This window comes from Wolffia australiana, chromosome 1 (assembly GCF_029677425.1).
Source record: "Wolffia australiana isolate 7733 chromosome 1, ASM2967742v1".
Lineage (NCBI taxonomy): Eukaryota > Viridiplantae > Streptophyta > Magnoliopsida > Alismatales > Araceae > Wolffia > Wolffia australiana.
Window position 1 is genome coordinate 27203831 of NC_135835.1, and position 21226 is coordinate 27225056.

At 33.6% G+C, this 21226-nt stretch overlaps 1 protein-coding gene across 2 annotated transcripts in view; it reads right to left on the reverse strand.

Annotated features, from left to right (window-relative positions):
* Window positions 1–18292: 18292 nt before the first annotated feature.
* LOC144713120 (ARM repeat superfamily protein) overlaps window positions 18293–21226 on the reverse strand; it is a 33228-nt gene continuing 30294 nt past the window's right edge. The window contains exons 18-21 of one of the 2 annotated variants that reach the window (XM_078587617.1): window positions 20343–21015; window positions 19397–19617; window positions 19176–19311; window positions 18293–18599 (exon numbers count right to left, since the gene is read on the reverse strand). In XM_078587617.1, the coding sequence (XP_078443743.1) occupies window positions 18448–18599; window positions 19176–19311; window positions 19397–19617; window positions 20343–21015 (1182 nt within the window). In that variant the 3' untranslated portion in view covers window positions 18293–18447. The remainder of the gene's footprint in view (window positions 18600–19175; window positions 19312–19396; window positions 19618–20342; window positions 21016–21226) is intronic. The other variant, XM_078587625.1, reaches the window with a different exon arrangement.

Consider the following 21226-nt stretch of genomic DNA (forward strand, 5'->3'; position numbering starts at 1 on the left):
TAAATATTAGATTTATTTTTTTAATGTATGTAATACAAAATAAAGTTTGTATTTGAGTTTTGAATCAAGTTTCTTGAAACAGCATCTTTGAGGAATTTCAACAAAGACTTGCTTCATTTCAACAAGCCTTCCTTCATTTCATTAATCTATACATAAATAACCATTCTCTTTCTATTATTTATCCATTTTCCACTCAATCTTTCCTCTTAAAATATCCCTAATTAGTATCTCATTAAATATTCAATGATTATGTATAGATTATGTCTTACATATAACCTAAGTATGAATCAAAATAAAAACTCATCCTAAAGATGACTTCTGATAATATTATCTTAACTAATTTCTCTCTATCTCATTACCCCGGCATTAGAATAAAAATCTCAATGTAATTATTCCACTTTGTATCTTAATTCCTTCTTCATCATCATACTATACACATACCTCATCACCCTATGTTTTCTCTATTTTCTAATATCTGTAAAAATAATCATCATAATAATATAAGACTTATATTTTTTGTACCTTTCTCCACTTTCTCATAACTCATACTACTTAATTTTACACCTCACCTATCTGCTCACCTTTCACAATCTTCTATTTTACCATGTTCCCTCTTCATCTATTCTACTATATAACTAGTTTATTTCATAATCCTAATTCTTCTACAGCATAACTCAACTATTAGATCTATCTCTGAAGGCCAGTACTTGCAGATGTGACCTCACTCACCACTATATACCTATCCGAGTGAGTTTAGATAATAAAATATTTATTTGACCAAGGAAATTAAATTTCAAATGACATTATAATTAACACCCAAATATGCCTTCTTCATATCACACCAGTGATAAATCAGAAATATATCATAAAAATGATATCTTAATGTTCTAGTTTATGCATAAATAATCTAACTTTTATTTAGTAAAATATTATGAATATAACCACAGGAAACAGTTATTGAAATCATAAATTTTCATTCATTTATATATGGATAGATATTAAATTCAAACAAAGCAAAAATAAAATTAACTTAAATTAATTTAAATAAATCAATAAATTGCATTTTTTATTTTGTTTATTTAAAAATATCTAGTATTTTAGTAATTTTGTAGTTGTTCAGGGCATAATTTAACCATAACTAATCTAATTTCACTCACATTTTTTCTAGTGAGAGTACACAATATCGTGGGAAACCGCGCATGACAGCTGGTATTTATGGGTTGCAGCTTCTGCTATACAAAAATGATGTCACTCTTGATATAGTAGGTAATATTATATACTATTGGAGGTTCTGGAGAGCTATGGCTCTAGGCTATCTACCTGGACAATGCATTTTTACAAGATTCATATCAGCCAAAAGTTGTAATTCTTCTTCCAAGAAAAAATCAAAAACTAAATCGAGTGGAAAAGGTGGATGATAACATGAAGCTGTATAGAAGTAGTCCCTTAAACTTTGGTGCTTCTCTTCCAGACCTCCTTCTCCAAGATTCAAACCACTTCCACCTCACTCTTGATGATCAATGATGGACTTAAGTGAGATTCCTATTTGACATTTCACTGCACCAAAATGAGACAGAGAACAAACTCGAAATGGGAAAGAGGGAGTTTAAATAAAAAACTTCAAACAGCCTAACTTTGGGTGGTCAGAATTTCTTTAGATCCACATTCTCAACCTTTCTGAAATCCTAAATTTCGGACCCATTTGAAACTAAATTTCATCCTTAAAAATAGGGATACATGTAAGAGTATGTATTGAAACTCAATTGGGTCCTCTCTCGTGGGCTTTCACATACTCCACATTCTTAAGATACGAGAACGTATTTTAAATATCCTAACTCATGTGTCTTAACATGTGAGAATAAATCCACTTGACTTGATGAGTTAAAAACATTAAGTAAGCACATAAAATCTGATAATTCAGGACATAGTTAATTATTGTGATATTCATTCAATTGACACAAATGAGATAGACTGTCTTTAACTATTTTCAGATGACATAATAAATTCATTTGGTGCATTATCATCATCAATTATTTCATGTTACCGATTAGGTTCCATAATATTGAATCATAATTCAAAATTTTTGATATAAATTTAATAAATAAATAACTAATCATTTTCAGTTATTATATATTAGAATAAATTTTAGAATTCTAATTTCTGTTTCACATGAATAACAAGATGATCCAATATGATTAAACATTCATCCTAATAAACTGGAATTAAAAATATTCTATATGTGGCTCAAATTAACACAGAGATGAGGCCGTTTTGGTTTCTGATTCAGATAATTAGGCATAAAATTTAATATTTAGACTTGAATCAATATTTTGGTAGCCTTACGTATATAAATTTTATTTAAAAACATTAAAATTATGAAAATATATTCAAATATATTATAGTTACATTTTTTTAAATTTATGATGTGATTTCAATATCATGGTGTATAGATTTTATTTTTACCTTTAAATTTTAGGATGATAAGAAACACTTAAAATATAAATAATATAATTAGTTGTTCCCTTAAAATATTAATTATAATATAATATAATTAATTGTTGACCCACCCTAGTTGTTCCATTAGAAAAATATATTTTCCAACACATAAAACCAAAATAAATCATATTTGAGTTAATATATTATAGGTGAGAAACAAACTATATAAGTATTCACATTTCACAACTAACATTTTCCAACTAACATACCTAATCAAGCCAGTTAACAAAAACTAGAGAATTTTTTTTTGAACTATACAAAAGTTAGAGAAATATTAGATAAAACTAGCGATTCCAATTTTAAAAATATATATATATATATATATTCTAATTTAAGTATATTTTTAATTTCATATACCAAAAAAATTATAATAAATGATTTTGAAACACACCTCAAACCTGGACTGTAAATTCTATCAGATACCCAGCTTCAAATGATGGCATTGTTTTGCCTAGGGCTCCGTATTAAGAAAATTTATTACGAAGGAGAGAAAATGAGCTCATGAATGTCTTATAAAAGTTCTAGAATCAAACTCCCAGTTTATGGTTCATACTGATATTTAGTGCAATGCAATGGATTTCCAAGCTTGTGACTTAAAATGTTTGAAAGAAGCCGGGTAGATGTGATATCAAAAGCAGATGACAAATTGATGGCACACACCATCGAGGATCACCCAACGACGTCGTCCACGCCGCCGGCCACTGTCATTGAAAGCTGGGTGAAATTGCTCGATTATCGCATTTTGTTTTTCATCATTCTTTTCTCGTGTTTTGTGTTTTTCTCGCTCTCTTTGTTGTGTTTTCATCGTGTTTGCGACGGGTCCCATACATCCTTTGTCGTCGTCACGGGGAGGGGACCCTCGTCTTTTGGATCCCCTTCCTTGTCCCTTTATCTTTATCTTTCTTCTTATTATTTTAATTATCCCTCCCCTTTATTTTGTAATGAGGGGGCCTATTATATAAGGGCCCCCTTAATGGACCCATCCGCCCCTTGTTGACCCACCCTAGGGGCCCAATTGACCTTCTTCCCCCTTTATAAGGGAAGAGGGGGGCGCCCTAAATCGTCGGACCAGAAGGAACAAGAAAGAAAGAAGCGTTGTTTTTTTTATCTCAACTCCCCCTCCATCGAGGAATCTAGAAAGAGGGAGGAAGAGAAGGATTGGAAGGGCTGATCTGGGCATCTGAAGATAATGGAAGCCTCCCTCTCCCCCCGTCGCCTGAGTGGAGTCGGCAATCTTCCCCACTCACTATTGGGATTCCTTCACCCATGAAAGGTTAGTAATTTTGTCGATCTGCGCTGAGACTCCTGGACGGCGATCTCCACCGCCGGAGAACCCCAGTCAACGGCGCCCCCCCCCCCATCTGCGAATTAGCATGATTTCAGAGCCCCTTCCGCCCGTGACAGTCAACGGTCGTCCCATTTGATCATTTCTCCTTGTTTCTGGTGTGGGAAGGTTCTCGCCCATTCGTAGGGCTTGAGGATTCAGACGTGTATTCCCCACTGGGATTGTGAACGGTCGACGAATTGATTCTTCCCCATGCTGGGCGCTCGGAAGTCTTTGTCAGCAACTGATCAGGAGTTTCTGCCCCCCCTTGTAATTATTCTTATCGGCGGGGCCGTTAGACTGCAACCTTCTGAACATCTACAACTTCATGCCTAGACCTTGCAAGGTCCTGGCCCATTGACGGGGACCAACCTTCGCCCCCCCCCCCCAATTCATTGACCGATGACAGCATCTGGCTACGACCATCTTCCTGCTCAACGTCCTGGAGTCGGATCGTCGATTGAACGCCCCACGGAGCTGCCATCCCCAACGAGTAACCCCCCCCCCTCTCTCCTTCACCACCGCCACCAGCCATCAAAGCAAATTGACTTGAGCAGTGCCGATTCCGCTGGTTCCTCCGCCGACTCCTCTTCCTCCAGCCTTTATTATCGCTCCGGCACCTACATCGCTCGTCGAGCCGCCGTACGCTCTCCGGAGCCTCTCCGCTCCACCCACTTCAACTGCCCTGATCATTGACGAATCCTGCATCACGAGCTACGCGCCGACGAGGTACGCCGTCCTCTCCCGTTGCTCGTTTAATTATTCCTTAGCAGTACATTTTTGTCTTAACTCCACCGCGCTTGGGTTAGGTAGGTGAGAGAGGTTTTGAGAGAAACTACAACATTTGAGTGCCTTACCGGTACGGACGAGTATGTTCATTATGTGCGAGCCCTACAGAAAAATTCCATCGGCTGTAGACGCCTTCATCGCTCCGAAACCTTCGTCGCCGTCACCTAGCGACCCCGTCCAAGCTTGGACCTCGGCACCTCCCTCGAGTCGGAACCTGCACGTACAACACGTAGAACATTCATTGCATTGTAGTCACATCCACCCGTTAGGGTTTTATCCTTCGGAGGATGAAACCATCGACGTTCAATACAACCATCTCTTATCGGTACCCAGCCATCATACTCGGTGCCGACCGGACGACGTCTTAGAATGACGTCCGGCATCACAAATCCTGTTGGAGTGATATGAATAAACATTATAGGAAATATGTCTATCTGAAATCATTGAGAACAAGTTTAAGAAAATCAAATTTTCCTACTTTGTGTATGAATGATATTATTTATGAAATTTATTTACTATCTATTAATTATGAAATGGTTAATGTAATCATTCTAATTGTATAATTTCAATTAAGTAAACCAAAATAAATGTTCCACGAATTAATTAATTAATTTTTTATGCTACAGTTTAAGCACTTAAAGTACTAAGGAGGTATTGTAATATATATTTGCCAGCCATTCGAAAGAGAAATAAACAAAAGCTTTTTGTGGTCATATAAATACGTGCATATGTAATTATTTGATTCAATTTAAAGATTCTCAGCTGACTGTTATTCCTTATATTCATTTGAAATGAATTTCTAAAATTTAAAATGTGAAGGATTTTCATTTTTAGCACCCATTTATAAATATGAATGTTAGTGATGGAGAAGGAGTCAAACCAGTTTTGAAGAAAATATATTTACATATTACCATGATCAAATTATTGCTATTAAAATTTTGAACATGGACTATATGAAATTTAATGGCTCTACATTCATTCCAAAAGTGTCAAAACGTTTTTCTCTAGATGATAACTATTTTACTAAATGTCAATCTCCCAGAATGACTTCATGCTGGTTGAATTTCCAAATATATTGCAATGTCAATCACATGATATTAGTGACTAAGAGAGAAATTCAATCATATATGAAATACAATTTTTCCGCCCGGTTATAGAATATATTTACAAGTAATGTTATATGTACTGACTTTCATTTCACTAGTTTTTAGTTCATTGTGTTATTTTTGTCTCTTGTACCTGTTGTATATCCTTCATCGAGACTGGGATCTATTCTAGAATCTAAGGATTTTTTATTTTTAGTACTCTTTAAAAAAGCACTAGGAGGCGCTTCAAAATGATTGTGACGATCTTGATCCACTACCTGATCCATCTCTTGAAATTATCATGATTGCATTAATTTTTATAATTTATTTTTTCTTTGTATTAGTTTAAAGTAATGGGAGCTAACTTTATTCCCAAGATTATCTTTTTGTTGATTTTTTCCTTATAGTCCAGGAATAAAAATATTTGTACTCCTTTCCAAGACCAGTGCCAGCTCTACATCAGTTATTAAGATTCAGACATATCATGATATTTACCAGTAATTTCCTGTATTTATATGGTTATTTTTATTGGAATTTTCACAAATGTGTTCATTAAGTAAAAATTATGTATTGCACTTTTAAGTTGAATTTCTAACTATTCTTGATTATGAAATAGTTTACGTACTTTTGTGACATTATATTCCAAATAAAAAACTTATATGATTCGAAATTTTTATTTTTATTTACTTCTATTTATTCCGATCTTATTAAGGTTTTTTGCTATTTTAAAATGATATTCTGAGTTTTCTAGATTTTATAAATTTTTATATGGAATTTTCTTACAGTAAATATATAATTAAAAATTAAATAATTAAATAAATAAAATAATGGAAATTTTAATTTATTTAAATATCTTTAATATATATTTTTTAATTTTACATGTCCTCCTAGACTTTCATGCCATCCTGTCACTCCACCACTAGTATCCAAGGAAAGAGAAAATTGAAGGAGATAGAAAATCAGGATGAATTGGATTGCTCTGAAGTTATACGATGCTATGTAAAAACCTATAAGGATTATCAGGATGAATTTTTTGGTGTACTAAAATAGTTATATCATCTATCCAAACCATCTTGCATCTACAGAGAACCCTCCATTTTCTATGAAAAAGCACCCTAGAAGTATGTTTCTCATTAAGCTTAACTGAGTGATTCGCTCATTCAAAATGTTTTGTGGGTCCATTCTTGCATTCTAAAATCAAAGGATTGAAGGAGGGACATTCAGATGAAGACACATGCAAAAAGTACCACTCAATCCGTTGGACACATGATAACAACGTTATCGTGATCTTCGTCTTTTTTTACTTATGCCTTCATCCTCCTTTCCTTGGTTATTGTATAGATAGGCTGGGTTTTCATCATCCCAGTCCCCTGCACAAAACTTTGTCAGTTGACAGTGCATACCCCCTCACCTATGTCGCTACGAGTGATGGTAAATTTCTATGCCCAGTCCTCTGCTTGTGGCTTGATATGTTCCACCATCTGCACTACAATCAGCATTGATATTTCATTTAATCACTTCACACCACCACTATGAGCCATCACTGGACGATCCCAAAGCCCCTGTCATGATCTAAACTATTTTAAGTAGAATTAATAAATATTTTTAAATATACATTTAGGGAGTGAGAATGTGCGAGGAAGAGAGTGAGACAGTGAGAGTCTGGGAGGGAAAGAGGGAGAGAGGGAGAGGAAAATAAAATGAGAGAATGAGAGAGGGAGAGAGCGTGAGGGGAAGAGAGGGAGAGAGAGTGAGAGAGAAGAAGTGAGAGAGCAAAAAAGGCATGTCAGAGTGAGAGTGTTGAAGCACTGCCTTCTTATTCCTCATCTTTGGATGTCAGGTAATGGGGGTGTTCAAACTTCACTTGATTCTAGGCCTCCTTCTAAATTGAAAAAAATCCACATCTTCTTCTCCATGCCTTCAATTTCTTACTATTTCACTTGGATAGCTATTTTTAGAGTGATAGTTAGAAAGAAATATATCCAAATGTTAAAAATAGATTATATAGCACCCAGTAATGTTCCATATCTCCTCTAAGTGGATGCACTAGGAATGGAGGGAATGATGAGTTAATATTATCCTTACATCTACATCCTTGCTTCACTCAGATCTTAAAAATTGGTTTTTAATCTGAATCCTGGCCAGATCCACAAAAGGTGGCACCATTTAAATAAGTCATGTGAGCATAGCATGATTGATTTTTTGCCCTTTGCTATTCAAAAAAAATCCAACATTATTCTATAAAATTTGAGTAAAATACTTTAAACAGGATTAATATTTCCTGAACTCCTAGAATTATTCATATTTTCTTCTCACTAGTTTTCTTTCATTAAATTATATTAACTCCAGAAATAAATATAAAGTTCAAAAAATAAATGTTAAAGACAAATTCATTTATTTAATACTTACTCCTCTGGATCCAACCCTTAAGCTCACTAGGAAAATAATAAATATTGATGCATAAACAATAAACATATAACTGCATATTTAACCCCAGGTTCTGGTTCATCAGTTATCCTGCTCTTAAAGAGACATAATTCCGTCTTTTCAATCTGCCAATAAACCCAATCACCAAACTTTTCTCGATCATACCTCCTCATCATCTCACCCTTAGGAAACATCCACATCTGTTATCACGTTGTTGATGGTAGCCACCTCAAAGTCCATTCATCTACCCTGTGTCCATTTTCCATGGTAATATTTGGATAATCACTATTTTATAAGATCACTTAGAATAAACTAATATTTTTTTCTACTCACCCCCATCAATAAATTTCAACATCAAGTAAAACCTAAGGATCCAAATATGAATGGCTTGGTTAAGACATCTTAATTTTTTTCCCATCATCATCAAAGGGTTTATCGTTTTATTATCTAATAAAAACCATTGAAGTCCTTAATAAGTCTAGTAAGGACATCTATAAACCGTTCATCTCATCCATATAGTAGACTATTTCCATAGACATAACACTTCTTTAAGCATCCATCGTACCATATTTCTTTCTAGACTTCCTTCTCTTCTCATGTTCATTCTTATTAACTTTTATGCTTTTCATCCTCACCATCCCATTTACTTACGATACAATTTAGAAATTCTGTCATAAAATAGAGGAAATTTTCATCCTTCTAGGTTCAGGTAGGATGAAGTTTAACAAGAATGTTTAAGCAGGAAGGTGCCGCAACCCAAAAGAGAGTGCCCTCAATATTCACGACATGAGGCCCGCCACACAGCTTTAGAAATGTACATTAGGATAATAGTGTCACATCTACAGAAAATTAAATATCTCAACTTCATTTCACTACCTTTGGCCGAACCAACAAAGGTGGTTTCCACATTCCTGAAAAGTTTCATATTATTACATGTACATTATACAAATATACTGATCACATTTTCCATATTTCATGTTATCATGACTTTAAAATAATTATAATAACTTTACATGTGATTTTACAATGCTCATTTTTGTCCTATTTTAAATTATTTCCTGACTTTGGCTTCACTGAAAAATTAATTTGATAAGTCAGGATATTTTTTAATTACTATAGAAAATTAATACCTTTTCCATACTTTCCATTTTTTACCAAATTTTTTAGCACCCAATTCATTAAAAATTTAGTATATACGTCATGAAATTTTGATAGAATTTTACAGTGCTCATTTTTTGTATAAAATTTGATTTTACAATGCTCATTTTTGTCCTATTTTAAATTATTTCCTGACTTTGGATTCACTGAAAAATTAATTTTATAACTCAGGATATTTTTTAATTACTAAAGACAATTAATAACTTTTCCATACTTTCCATGTTTTACCAAATTTTTTAGCACCCAATTCATTAAAAATATAGTTTATACGTCATGAAACTTTCTGAAAAGATCTTTTCAGAAAAATTAAATTCACTCATCAGAAAATATTTATTTCATGTTTTTAATGGATTTAAATTATTTTATATGATTCAGTTATGTCTCGCCAATTTGACATTCTGCTTTCATCAATGATTGGCCCAACCAATTATTAGACAACAATCATTATTGCATCACAATTGGCGATACCATAATTACATTACCACCAAGGTGTGTATCATTAGACCTTTAGCATTTATTGTATTAATGTGCTGTAGTGACACGGACAAATATGATATCCAATATTTTGCAATAAATGTGACCGAGTCCATGAAAAAAATGGATATTTTTTTAGAGCACATGAAACAGTGGAGTTCCACAGTGTTCCGGTACATGTGGCACAATGCATGAGGATATGATAGAGGAAGTGATTCGCAATGCAACATTATTACTAAATGATTACCGCAGAGACAGGTGGCCCAAGATCAGTGCTTGTTGGAGAAACAAGGAGAAGGCTGGTAAACAGTCTGAGCTACGAATCCAATCCAGCTCGTGCATGCATGTAAGATACATAAATGAGATCCAATTGCTCACATTTAACGAAATAAAAAATTTCATGTCTGGAAATATAACAGTTTGATTGGGCCTGAGAGCTTTCTTGTCTTTTGACCCTCTATTCATATGTATAGTTAAAGTGATTAAAAGCATCTGGGAAGAGAGAGATAGAGAGAGAGAAGTACTTTTAAGTTAGCCTCAACCTAGTTGGCCAGAAAGGATAGTTGCTCCTCGAGTGAAAACTTTAATTGCATATTATATTCAAATAACACTTTCAATCTTTCTAGTAGACTATCTCGAGAGACATAACACTTCTTTAAGCATCCATGTTATCACATTTCATTCTAGACTAACTTCTCTTCTCACTATATAAATCTTTTCCTGCAAATTATGAAACGATAACCTTCAAATTTTGAGCTTTCCATGTTGTATTTTTCAGGTTATCTCAAATTAGCATAGTTGTCAACATATTTTCATTAAAAATTAGAAAAAATTCAAATTTTATACAAAACAGATTTTTGTTCTTAAAACAAAACTAAAAACTATAATTTCATTTGAAATTCTAAAAATCTTAAAAAATATCTTAATTATTTTTTCTACTTTTCAAAACATTTTTAATCAAAAATTAATTTTCAATTTTTTTGAATTATTACCTCCTTTTGGACAGACTCCTTTCTCATCCTATATTTTCAATAATTTTAAAAAAGTAAATTTAAAACTATTGTTTCATCTATTAACTCAAATAACAAATTTAATTTAAAACTTTCGTTGTATCAGTGACTGCTTACTATTTCCAGAAAAAACTGAGTGAGGGGAATGTGAGGACACAGTTGAACAGAGAATGCTTAACGCCTTAAAATATTTTCAAATTTTCGCGTATAAAATTCTAGAGATTGTGTTTACACAATATCTTTCAATTAGATAATAATCCATTGCATAAGTACTTTCCCCATGGATAGAAATCAGGTCAAATCCTTAAACAAGCATACTCCGGATTCATGTGCGATAACCCACAATAGAGACATAAAATATATGCTCAAAAGAGTGGTTCAAGAGGGACCCAAACCTCAAAATGAGAAAGAATAAAAGGTGTGGTATTCTGATCAAGAACAATCTAAAAATATTAATCACAATGTATCACTAAACATAAAATATTAAATAATTCATAATGGTACATACTTATCACTATCAATTTCATAAGCAACCAAATGTCTCAATCTCTTCTTGTTCTGACAGATGCAAACTATTTCATCCTGGAGGCATTAATTGCCGATGTCGGTTCAGGTATCAAATTGCTTAATGATTAATTTTTAATGACTAAAGGGACTCATAAATTGTTCTATTTTCACTTATAATTTTTTATGCAGATATTTGCCCATATGTTCTCATCTTCCAATGATAAAATGCCATTATACAGGTATATCTATAAAATCTCATCTTCCTATGATAAAATGCCATCGTACATGTAGATTTACACATGGGATGTGTCCAAGAAACAGGCAGCGACCACTGTTGCAGGAGGAGGCAATAACTGAAAAAATGGAAGAATCAGACCAGGGAAAAATAATACTCACGTAAAAAGCATATCCTAGGAAGAAATGATAGAATTTGAGGCAGGTGGTGCCTCTGTGATAAGTTCAAAAATACGTGTTTATAGATCATTATTTAAGGGTTTTCTGAACTTAATAAATAAAATTTTGTTATCCCTTAGTGTTTAATTTAGTGGTCGAACCCTAGGGAGACGATAGGGAAATTCAATTTTCATCGGATTAGGGATTAGCACTCTAGGTTTTAACAGATATAATTTTTTTTTCTCAGATTTTGACAGATTTTATGTAGTTAGCAATTCTTGATAAGAATTACTAACTAATCCCCTTACTAGACTGTTTAAGTATTCAATTGATCTTAGATTTTTATGATGTGAGCTTCACAAAAATCTAGATCAATAGGTTATCGTTAACCATGCTTTTGCTCATTTATTTAACAAAGATACTTAATTCAGCTTGAATAATTTTTTTGGAGTTTTTTAGTTAATTAGAAATGTTAGAGAAAAGATTTTAAATCATAATTGATTTATTACCAATCTTTTCATAAGGATTGATCGAAATTTCTTATGGAATAGAAACCCTAAGGTAATATTTTCTAGTGTTTTGCATTTTTTATTTGATTTATTTCTCATGGATTTAGAATGTTAAGAAGATTTTAATTATATTTTTATTTCATCTAATTGATTCGAAATTTTAAAGATGTCTAAATTTGGCAAATCGTGAATACGATTCACGATTTGCAAATTTAAGAAACACGAGATTAAATTAGATGATTTATGGGAAGAATATAATTCAAAATTTTTAATTGAGAACCAAGGGATACTAACTGAATAAAAAAACAAGGTAAATTTTACAAATTAAGGTGATTAAAATCGGGATTTGGGAAAATGGCGAACGTGAACAAAATTACGAAAATGAGAAAATTGAACGACAATTCAAATGTAAAATGCATAAAAAATAGGCCTAGAGCTACCAGAGATTATCAGAGAATCAATCTGGGCTGATTCCAGGAAACAAACAACCAATTTTCCATGGATGTTTGCTTGAATTTGGGGAAGAATTGTGGCGACGGATCTGCAAAATTGAAGCAAAAATTGAGCTCCAAATCACTTCTGGTGGATTCTTGAGACTTCAAGGGAGCTGGGCGGTCTTTCCTTGAGCTTCAAATCAAGAACGCTTTTCCAATTTTTTGGTTTCCCCTTTTATTGCCGCAGAATCGGAAGAACTTGTTCTTCTGATTCTGTTATTAACTTCAACTTTTTTGCTTTTCATGCAGGTCACACGGAGCACACTAATTGGTCCACGTTGCACGGTGGGACATCATGCGCACAGCAGTGCGTGCATATGAAACGCATAGAAGAACTTTGCGAGCTTCATCTCTATCTACATTTGATTCATCCTCATCGCGTGATGCACGCAACAGCATTATGTCGAGCGTGATTGGTCCACGTCGTGTGTCATGTGCTGCGCGTCATGCTTGACGCGGTGCGCGACACACACGGTGCCTGCGTGCGTGGGTGTCATGCACTAAACTCTGCATCTGGCTTCTGATTCGTCCACGCGCTGATCGGTGAGGTTCCCTGCACACATAACAAACGTTTAGTGCTTAAACCGGCTCAATAACGGCCAGTTTAAATAAAAAAAGAATTTTATAAAAAAAATTTAAATTAAATTGTTACTTTTTTTTCTTAATGCCTCAAAATAAATTTATTCATTTCTAAAGATATGTTTTATTGTTTACTTTCTTTTTATTAATAGAAATATGTCAATTAACATTTGATTTCCTTTAACATTCAATTTAAAAATGTTTAAAATGTATATTTTGACCTAATTCTCTATCAAACGTATTGTTTAACTTGAATTTTAAGAAAATTATTCTTTTACCTAAAATCATGATAACATGCATTAAAAATTAATATTTTAAGCATTAAAAGCCCAAAAATATGATGAAATTAACAGTTTATCAGCTCTTATTTGCATGTTATCACTCTGTATAAGGTATCACCTTCTCTCTCAAACATTAGGTGAGAACCTAAAGTAAGTTAGATGATTGAATCATTTTCCCAAGTACATCACCCCTCTAATATAATTTAGAATGAATATTCATTGATTTGTTTTGATGTTCTCGGAAGACATTTAATATTTTTGTGATTAAATCATAATCTGTTCAACATTGAAATGAAATAAATTTTAATGATGGACTGCTGAATTTTAGGGATGAAAAAATCAAAATAATCACCTCCATCTTCACATTAGCTGAGTTTTATGTTTTAATTACTCCAATCATACCATCACATCCAATCCATCAAAATTTAGTGCTAATCCATGTGGAGGTAACTCTTGCTCACCTACTAGTTACCTAGCTCAGTGAGATATTATAATTTATACATTTTTATGAAATTAAATATAATTTCATTAGATATTAACAATTCAATCAAAGCAAGATATTTTTTTGATCGTCTTCATTTTAGCTGAATTTGGTGTTAAGGATTCATATAAACATCATTTTCAAGATCACCTTCAGAATGCTTCATTGTATGGATTAATCAGATGAATATTGGAAGGATCCAGATAAGTTTTGATTAACTTTATATTTTCTACAGTGCAATTATGGATCTATTTTTTTCTGCAGAGTTCAGGTGCTATCTTGATCCCTACTTTTATTCTTCACATAGAATGACTTATTTTATTACAGGGTCGGATTTAATTTTATTTTATATTTTTTCATTTATTGAATGAAGCAAAGTTGATATATGTTTTACTTTCACTGATAAATGTTTTTATTTTATACTACCTCATTTTTTATAGAATCATATTTGAGGCTTTTGGTTAGTATTTATGAGAAAAATGTGAAAAAATGATAGAGAGAGAGAAGGCACATATATATATATAATATGGATGAAATGTAGACAATATAAAAATAAGGCAAATAGAGTTAGGGTGATGGGGGGAGCCTCTCTCCCTTGGAGAGAGAGATCCCAAGAAAAAACAAGCAAAAAACAGCTCCAATAACATAAGTACATCCATATTTCAATAGGCTACTATATAAAACAATATGACATATAATGGTCAAATATTCTGAACAAGATATAACACGGGATATGATAGATGCATCAAGATATTCCTAAGCCTATTTTATTTTAGATGAATGAGTTCTCTATCCATGAGTCGTCATATCTTGATAGTAGAGGGTTGTATCAATTTCCTTACGGTTAGGAGTATATTTCTCAGAAGTATCAAAATCTCTATTGTATTTTTTAGCAATATATATTCAACAGCATCATATTAATCAATCTTAATCCATATGAATAAATCTGGAATTTATTATTTTGATAAAAATAATAATTATAGTTTAAACATTATGTGTTCTGTAACATTACATTGCAGCCTAGTCAAGCTTCTATCCCTAAAACCTACATTGACTTTGATCTTTTTAAAATATATTATTCTAAGATAGATAGACGGGAACTTTAGGCCATCCCACTCTGAAGAAAACAAGGGTAGTATGAATGTGGAATCTTTCTAAGAAAACTATATTAGAAATGACATCGGATGCATATAATCGCCAGTATCAACATGAGATGATGAAAGTGAACACTGTTGAGAAAAAAGTCATTTCCTTTGGGCACATATGTATAAATTTAAACTCAAAATGAATATTGTGATAAAGTCCTGTAGATACATTGTTACAGGATGTTCTTGAAACTGATTCTACATTAAAGACATCATAATCACATGATGAAAAATGGTAAAGTCTTGGAGGAATCATTGTTTCACAATGGACAAGTATTGAAGTCTTTTTTCCACCTAAGGTTCCACCTAATTCAGTTCTATGTAAATTTAGATTATATCTTTACTTGACTCTAGGCATTCAAATTTTATGGCATTTCTAATATTCCACAAGGTTGTCATTTACCAGTATAGAAAATTATTTTAGATATTACATATATCAAAAAGAATAATATGTTGATAGTAGAAAGATACCTAAAACCCCATTGTAGGACATATATATGTCTCCATTAAAAGTGTGACTGATTTTTAAAAATTTGCATTTTTTAGGAAACACAACCTATATCATTTCACGGTATTCGGAGTAGTTTTCTATATTTAGCTTCCTTTGATACTATGTTTGCAATTTATCATTGTTATCAAACTATAATAACGGGGAGAAATTCAAGGTTTTTTGGGAAAAATCTCTACATACATGATAGTATGGATAAATTAGATTTACATCCTAAAGATTTCAATAAACCAATGGTTTCCTATCTCTAAATCACCTTCATGGATTGGGGAAAATGCATAGCTTTGTTCTCAGTTATAATAAACTAATTGTTTTATATCTCTAACTCACCTTAATGGATTGGGTGAAATGCTTATTTATGTTCTCAATTATAAATTCCATATTATTAGCCTTATCATGGGTTCACCTTCCACAAAACATGTTCATATTCAAATTATGGATTAAAAGTAATTATATTTTATAGTTTCTAAATTCTCAGGTTTCCAAAAAAATTCCAATGCTTCTACAGTTGGTGTCCTCTTGAGGTCTTACCCTATTTAGGTTCAAATTAATCAAGGCCATCTGTCAAAAAAATTTCCTCAACTTCTCAACATTTGGTAGAATTAATGTTTCTCTATTTAAGTAACATTTGGCTGTATGAAATATAAATTTAGATATTGTTACCCTGAGAAGTAAGAATGAGCATGAGGCGGTGGTATGGTGGCAATAGAGCCCCAATGCCCTTGTGTGGAGGAGCTCCTCTACAAACCATTGTACACAAAGGATGTGAGAGAAAGAAGACAGATTAGATTGGCATATATTATACACTCTCATATAGGGCTACAAGAGACAAAATAAAAATAACATAACAGTCGTGAGAGATATAAGAACATATAGGCAAATTAATCCATTGGGCTTGTTACTCCTATTTGCAACACCAATAAGACCCTCCTAAATGAAACACAAAAATATCCGAGAAAAATGTGAATGAAAGATCAAAAAGCTTGTGGTATGTTACAAGCTTGTGAGTTGGACACAAAGAAGATTTTCTCCAAGGGAGACGAAATGTGGGAAAAGGGACAAAAGGGATTCTAGAAATTAATATGATACCTGCATTGATATGATAACCTGCTATAAGTAGACTATGTATCTATGCAAAAACTATCTTAAATTTTCTCCACCATTTGTGGGTGTAGTGAAACAAAGTGAGTTTGAGATCCATCAACTTATTACTACATATCCTTTATCCAAGTAGTGGTTTTAAAATGAACTGGATCTTTGTTTGCGGGGCTATGATTTGGTGCATGAAAATATCAATCCATAGTTGTTCTCTAAAACGTAGAAGATGTTGTCTACCTTGTGGGAAACTTTTTCCACCCTTGACTTGTTTCATACAAGTGCTCCTTCAAGTTGTTTAATTACACAACATCTAATCTCAATGCAACTAGAAGGTATCTAGATCTCCATTCCTTCCCCACTTCTAGAAGATCTTGTGGATCTTCTCACCATCAACAAGGTTTTGTTTATACATATCAGTAACTTTTCATAAAAATTGTTATATCTTGCAATGTCCTTCTCGTATTATGTGTGTGACCTTCTATGCCCATGTATCCTTCAAGTTAATAACCTTGCAGGTTCAATAAAATTTATTGACCAGCCTTATTTATTAACTACATCAATGCATGAATTAACTAATCAAGGATCAATTTAACCCAATAGATCGATTAAGTTTCCAATCGTGGGATGACAAGCTACACCTCAAGTTCTAGCAAATGTAGAGTATTCTTTGAATTCTGTTATGGAACCTAGTCTGTCATCCTTTAATGTACATGTGTAATCCTTCATCAGTGCAAGACTCCCGTACAACCTAAGGTATGGTTACTCGTCAAACCTTAATCTGTAATCCGGTTTTTACTGATGTGTCATGGGGATCGTTGGAAAACACCCTATCCTATTTCCTCACCACTCTGGCCAATGGTTTATTTGCATCGTATTCCTACGGTTGATATCTTATTATATCTAGGGCAAACAATTCTGTATTGACTACTGAATCACATCTGTGTACTTCTTACTACATTCGAGCGAAGACTTGTAAGCGTAGTCAGAACATAGTCATCCAAGCATGAGATGTCCTTGATTTTTAGGTCAATAGATTACTTATACAAATGTTTAGGTAAAACATCATTCGAGGGTTCATACAGGTCAATTCAGTGAACTCTTTCTCTGAAAAGCACCCACCATATGTCCTTAGTGTATCCACACTGACGACTAGAAGATCAGTCACACTTAACATCTAAGTTAGATCAAATGGCATTTTTCCATCCACATAGTTCAATATCCATCTTGATTATCTATTGAATATGAAATTTTAGAATATGTTTCTAGAGTAGAGATCTCTGCATTATGATATCATCATAATTCACTACGTCATTGCATGTATTCACATACTTCATTTTAAACAGCGCACGAGAATAATAATGAATCTATATTTTTTTCAATGAACTTAAATTAGCATGGTGGTAAGATTCGCTTGACAGCCAAATAAATCCATCACTGTAGAGGCTCTCGTACAACAAAAAAAATTCTGTAAACTCCTTTATTAGTTTGTGCCTCTAAGATATATAATATAACCGCAATAGATGAAGAGGAAAAATAATATACAAATTTAATGAGCCCATTAAAAGAATAAAATAAAAACAAGCCCAGTTTTTAAATTTGTAAAAGATCTACAAAAAGATAAATACAGTTGCTATGGGCTCCTCTTTCTCTTAAAACATTAGCAAAACATGAGAAATTCCACCAAATTAATCAGAAGCGTTGAAGATATGGCTCATACTCTGGGAACGTGTTCAAGATGTTGGCCATGAGCTGGGGGGGCAACGAGCCTTGGTCCCAGACACAGTGGTGCCTCTGGAGCAGTGAGAGTACTTCTCTATGAACATCTACTTGACACAATGCACCTGCAAAACCTCAGAATCATCAAAAAAATTGCATGCAAATATATTCATCTCCTAATGTAAATTTTTCATAGTGCACATTTTGATTCATTTACATGACCTCAATAGAGGGTCAAGATGTGATTTGTTGAATGGAATGAAAGAAAAAATATTTCAGGCTGAGGATCATGAAGATCAGGTCTATTATTAAACATAACTGCATCGAAAATAAGGTAATTATATTCAAATTTGGAACGCCTAATGAAAGTGAAGAGACAGGGGATTCCATTCATTTGAAAAGTCAAATTCATCAGTACATCCTTTTCCAAGGGTATGACTAAAGCTTCTTTAGAACTTCCACAGTTTGGACCTTTAATAATAATAAATGCTATCCTTTAAAGTAAGCAAATTCTAAAATTAACATTTTTAATCAATGTAATGCCTTTGAAAATGTCATCTGTAATTTTCACGCCAGGAGGAACAAAAGAAATAAACTACAAAAAGTGAGTATAATAGGACAACATTGAAATATGCAGCTTCAGGCCGACATAGATTATATTTAAAGGTGTGGGATAATGTTTCTCTACTCTAGATACTAACCAAGATCAAGTTCTTCAGTTTCATCCTCCACATTACCCTCTTCAAGCTCCTCACACTCAACTGCCATGGCAGCTGCCTTTGCATATCTATCCAGGAATTCATCTTCAGTCTCTTCACGCCCTTCATCATCTGAATCCTGGTCATCATACATATGTTTTAAAAACAAATTTTCCCCATTCGATGTCAGTTGATTCAATCTTTAATGTGGAAATCATGCTCACCTCATCAATGTCTTCACTCGTCTCATCGTCATCATCATCCTCCCCATCTTCTCCCTCTTCTTCCTCTTCTTCCTCTTCTTCCTCCTCTTCCTCCTCTTCTTCGACTTCCTTTAGTCTAACTGAAGCCTCCATTAGAGAGATAAAGCAGTCGTGCACTACGTCAGATCCCATGTCCATGCTAGAAAGCAGAAATCTTTCCATAACCTTGCTCAGAGTCATCACTGAATAATTTGAAAATAACTGGTGACATCCTCAGTTAATGAAAATCAAACAAAGACTCCATAATCTGATATAGGAATGGGAGGCGATAAATTCATCATCATCATCCCCTGACTTCATCATCATCCAAAGACGGCTAGGATGAGAAGGTAGTTGATGATGACGAATATAAGCAACGGTTAAAATCACATGACAAATTATGGAATTTATCCAAGTTTCATGATTGTAATTCCAGAATCTCATCACCATCATCCAAGTTTGGGGTCAGACAAATGATGATGCTGGTCGATCACCAACTGATGAATGACAATGATGATTCGTCATTATCATTGTCATTTCTGACCCCTAATCAGGGATATTAAATTTAAGTTTAACGTCAGCTTATTTATTCCAAAGATAGGAATCTGAAATAGTGGAAGGGAATAATCTTAAGGTAAATTTCAAGGAATGTAGCATTAAATTAATAAATACAGCAAAATTCAGTGGAGAGCACTATATAGAGTAACCATAGAATCATTAAATTATTCAGATAGAACTGATTTGATTATTTGAGAATACAGGTCACTGTAAAAATAAACAAGAGTCATTTCATTACTTCGATACATGTATAATTATCCGCAGATATCCAAAAAGAAAACTACATGAGAAAAGGAATCAAAGCAACAACTCCGCGGAAAGGAGAATGACAAAAAATAACATGCATTAAGAAGTATGCTAGGAAAGTCACCTGCCAACTTCAGCTCAGACTCAGATGCTAGGCTATGCTCAAAAGTGCTGTTAGACATCTGTGCCAATGCGCAGACCCAAGAAATGTATCCATTCCCTTCAATTTCTTCCAAGGTTTCTTGGACCTTAACTGGATAACAAAGGTAGCATGAAGAAACCGCGAGAAGCAAAGGCTTCCACAGTCGAGTGGGCTTCCGGCAGATGCACATGAAGGGAGGAAATGCCGCTCGAGTGAAGGAGAGAGAAAGGGCCTGCTTCAAAGTTTCACTCCCTTGGGGGAACCGAGGTGTATGTAACAGTAAATGCACAGAGTAGCAAGCCCGCCTCTTTGCAAATGGGTAGGCTGAGAAAGCCTTGCAAACAAAGTTTCCCATTCCCTCAATTATAGACAATGAGTATGGAGGCGTTCTCATCATAAAAAAGTTATCATTGTCATACTTTTTGTGAACAAGAATTGCTTCATTGATGGCATTGAAAACTTTCAAGTCCTCCATTTCTTCCCAAGCATCATACTCGGCAATCAGTGAGGCCCAGACAAGCAGTAATTCAGCAACTCTCAAGTTTGATAAATCTTTCATTGCGTGAACAACACGTAGAATGAATCCCAATAATTTTGATGCATCGTCTAACCAGGATGGAGGGGGCATATTGCCCTCAATGGAAGGATCGATACTCTAAGCAGGAGGAGAAATCAATGGTTAGTATGGATCTATCCATGGAAAGCAGGAAGGAATAAGGAAAAAAACTTAAAAAATAGAACATTAAATCCAAGTCTTTTTAAAGCCTAGGCAGACATTTCCCTAAATAACTAGATAAAACCCGTATTCAAACAAAAAAAAGATTATCAGACACAAAAACCTTGATCCAGTACCAAAGGAAAACACC